This window comes from Vitis vinifera, chromosome 13, assembly GCF_030704535.1.
Source record: "Vitis vinifera cultivar Pinot Noir 40024 chromosome 13, ASM3070453v1".
Classification (NCBI taxonomy): domain Eukaryota; kingdom Viridiplantae; phylum Streptophyta; class Magnoliopsida; order Vitales; family Vitaceae; genus Vitis; species Vitis vinifera.
In genome coordinates this window covers 1,541,777-1,544,290 of record NC_081817.1, presented here as the reverse complement: position 1 = coordinate 1,544,290, position 2,514 = coordinate 1,541,777, and the positions used below count along the sequence as shown (strand labels likewise).

The 2,514-nt window shown below is 40.5% G+C and overlaps 1 protein-coding gene across 1 annotated transcript; it reads left to right on the top strand.

Annotated features, from left to right (window-relative positions):
* The first annotated feature begins 323 nt into the window (after window positions 1-323).
* LOC100248408 (cytochrome P450 716B1) lies at window positions 324-2,259 on the top strand. Its single transcript, XM_010660008.1, has 4 exons — window positions 324-845; window positions 945-1,410; window positions 1,675-1,868; window positions 1,951-2,259. Exons 1-4 carry the CDS (start codon window positions 324-326, stop codon window positions 2,257-2,259), a joined length of 1,491 nt encoding a protein of 496 aa, XP_010658310.1.
* The last annotated feature ends 255 nt before the right edge of the window (window positions 2,260-2,514 follow it).

Here is a 2,514-nt window from a genome sequence, read left to right as displayed (position 1 = left end):
CCAATATTGTTGGATCAAAACATGAAAAAAGGACAAGCATATGATCAAGACATCAAATCTTAGTCCATTGGACGTGAATTAAAGTGATGATCAGATTCAAAACCCCATCAAGAGTCCAGAGTTATCAAGAATAATAGGAATCTATTCTGTTGCCGGACTAAAATTCTATCATTTGTTGTTTTTGTTTGTTGCTGTTGTTCTAACGTAGTTTGCAGAAATCCCAACTCATCATTCCTTGTAAAGATCGTAGTGTTGATTTGGTCTCCTTATTATCTTCCATTATATATATGATCAAGCATGACTAAGAAACTTTATCAGTAAAAATGGAAGTATTACTCTCTAGCCTTGAAGAGTCATCTTTTGAATGGAAACTGCCATTAATAAGCACCATTCTGGTAACCCTAATAGCCCTTCTTGCTGGGTCCATCAAATTAAAGTTTTCTCCACCTGTAGACAAGAAGCTTCCATCCGGGTCCTTAGGGTTTCCATTCATAGGAGAAACCATAAGCTTTCTTAGGGCGCAGAGGCAGGACAAGACTGTAGAATGGATCGAAAGCCGTATCGCCAAGTATGGACCAGTGTTCAAGACCTCACTGATGGGCTCAAAGGTAGTGGTTTTAACTGGCCAAGCTGGTAATCGCTTTCTCTTCAGTGGAAGTGACAATGGCATTCTGAGCAACCAGCCGATGTCCGTAGCAAAGATTCTTGGAAAGCACAGCATCTTTGAGCTTGCAGGGACAAGGCACAAGCTTGTGAGAGGTGCAATCATGAATTTTTTGAAACCAGAAAGCATTCAAAGGTCAGTGAGCAGGATGGATTCTGTAGTCCAGCAACAACTATTTCAGGTAATCATCCATGCATGGATCCTGATCAAGATGGATAATTCATTCTGGTAAAATTGAGTAGTTCTTATCATCTTTCAAAGGGTTCAATATTGATTGCAGGAGCTGGAAGGGAAGGATTCAGTACAGATGGTTGGGTTGATGAAGAAGATAACGTTCAAGGTGACTTGCAGCCTACTTTTTGGATTACCAGATGGGAAAGAGACAGAAGAACTTTTGGAGGATTTTACCACTGCCCTCAAAGGAGCTTGGACAGTTCCTTGGGATCTACCGGGGACGGTCTTTCGCAAAGCCTTGCAAGCAAGAGGGAGGATATGTAAGCAGCTAGCTGAACTTGTACGAGAGAGGAAGGCAAAAATTGAAGAAGGAAGAGTGGACTCCCATGAAGATATCATCTCTAGCCTTATCACTCTGAGACAAGAAAATGGCCAGCCTTTATCGGAAGAGGAGATCATTGACAACTTGATCTCGGTGGTTATTGCAAGCCATGATACGTCTACAGTACTCCTGGGACTCCTCATAAGGCACCTTGCAAGGGACACTGAGGTTTGCAAGAAGGTGCTTGAAGGTAATGAAAACCTAGGAAACAGTTTCTAGGCATAATCATTTAGGGCTCCTCTAAAGGGTTAGGTTGTTAAAGAACTTGGGGCCTTTAATTAATCATAACTTTAACCTAAAAGGTAAAGTTGTTAGGAATTTAAGACCTTTAGTTCACTAGAACTTTGGTACCATGTTAGGGTTCTGGTTTGATACAAAAGTTTATGATGTTAGATAATGATCTATCAATGTACACCTGAAGAACTAACGCTTCCTAGTGTTTGAATTTTGACAGAGCAAAAACAAGTTGCAAAGGCCAAAGAAGGAAAAGGCAATGGAAAGCTTACATGGGGTGAAGTACAAATGATGAAATATACATGGAGAGTGGCTCAAGAGCTCATGAGGATGACTCCTCCAGTTCTTGGAAACTTCAAATGTGCTTGGAGAGACACCACTTTTGGTGGCTTTGATATCCCCAAAGGATGGCAAGTAGGGCTGTCTACACAATTCTACACACAAAAATTAACATATTCATGGAGTTTGAACTACATATAACTTCAACTCTTGGCAGGTATTTTGGGTGGCTCCTGGCACACACATGGACAAGAAAGTTTTTGAAGAGCCAGAGAAGTTTGATCCATCAAGATTTGAGAACCCTTCAACATCAGTCCCCCCATACGCATACTTAGCTTTTGGAGCAGGCCCACGAGCTTGCCCTGGTGCAGATTTTTCTCGGGTTGAAGTGCTGCTCATGATCCATAATTTGATAACAAAATATCACTGGGCAGAAATGATCATTGATGAACCTATTGTACGTGAGCCCATGCCCTACCCAGCCATGGGCCTTCCTGTCAAGCTTTACCAAAGAAGTACTACATAAAGATAAACCATAGTTTAAAGTCATCTCTGGAATAATGTCTACTGTAGGGAGTCTTCAAGTTTTAATTTCTACACATGATCAAATTAGGATTTGTACTTCTAAGTGAATATTTATCAAGTTCATCTTATATTTTTCCTTAAGGAGGTACTAAGTTCATCTCGGGAATAAGGCATGTACTAACCGAGACATACTTTTTGAAATGCACTTGTGGGTTCTCCAAGGCAAATTCAATGATTCTATCTTTAAAAAAGTTTT

What these genes read in the sequence shown, in the direction of transcription:
- LOC100248408 (XM_010660008.1), top strand. Translation starts at nt 324, where the DNA reads ATGGAAGTATTACTCTCTAGCCTTGAAGAGTCATCTTTTGAATGGAAA. An exon ending in TCCAGCAACAACTATTTCAG is followed by an intron (nt 846 to 944) that starts GTAATCATCCAT and finishes TATTGATTGCAG; the next exon opens with GAGCTGGAAGGGAAGGATTC. An exon ending in ATATCCCCAAAGGATGGCAA is followed by an intron (nt 1,869 to 1,950) that starts GTAGGGCTGTCT and finishes AACTCTTGGCAG; the next exon opens with GTATTTTGGGTGGCTCCTGG.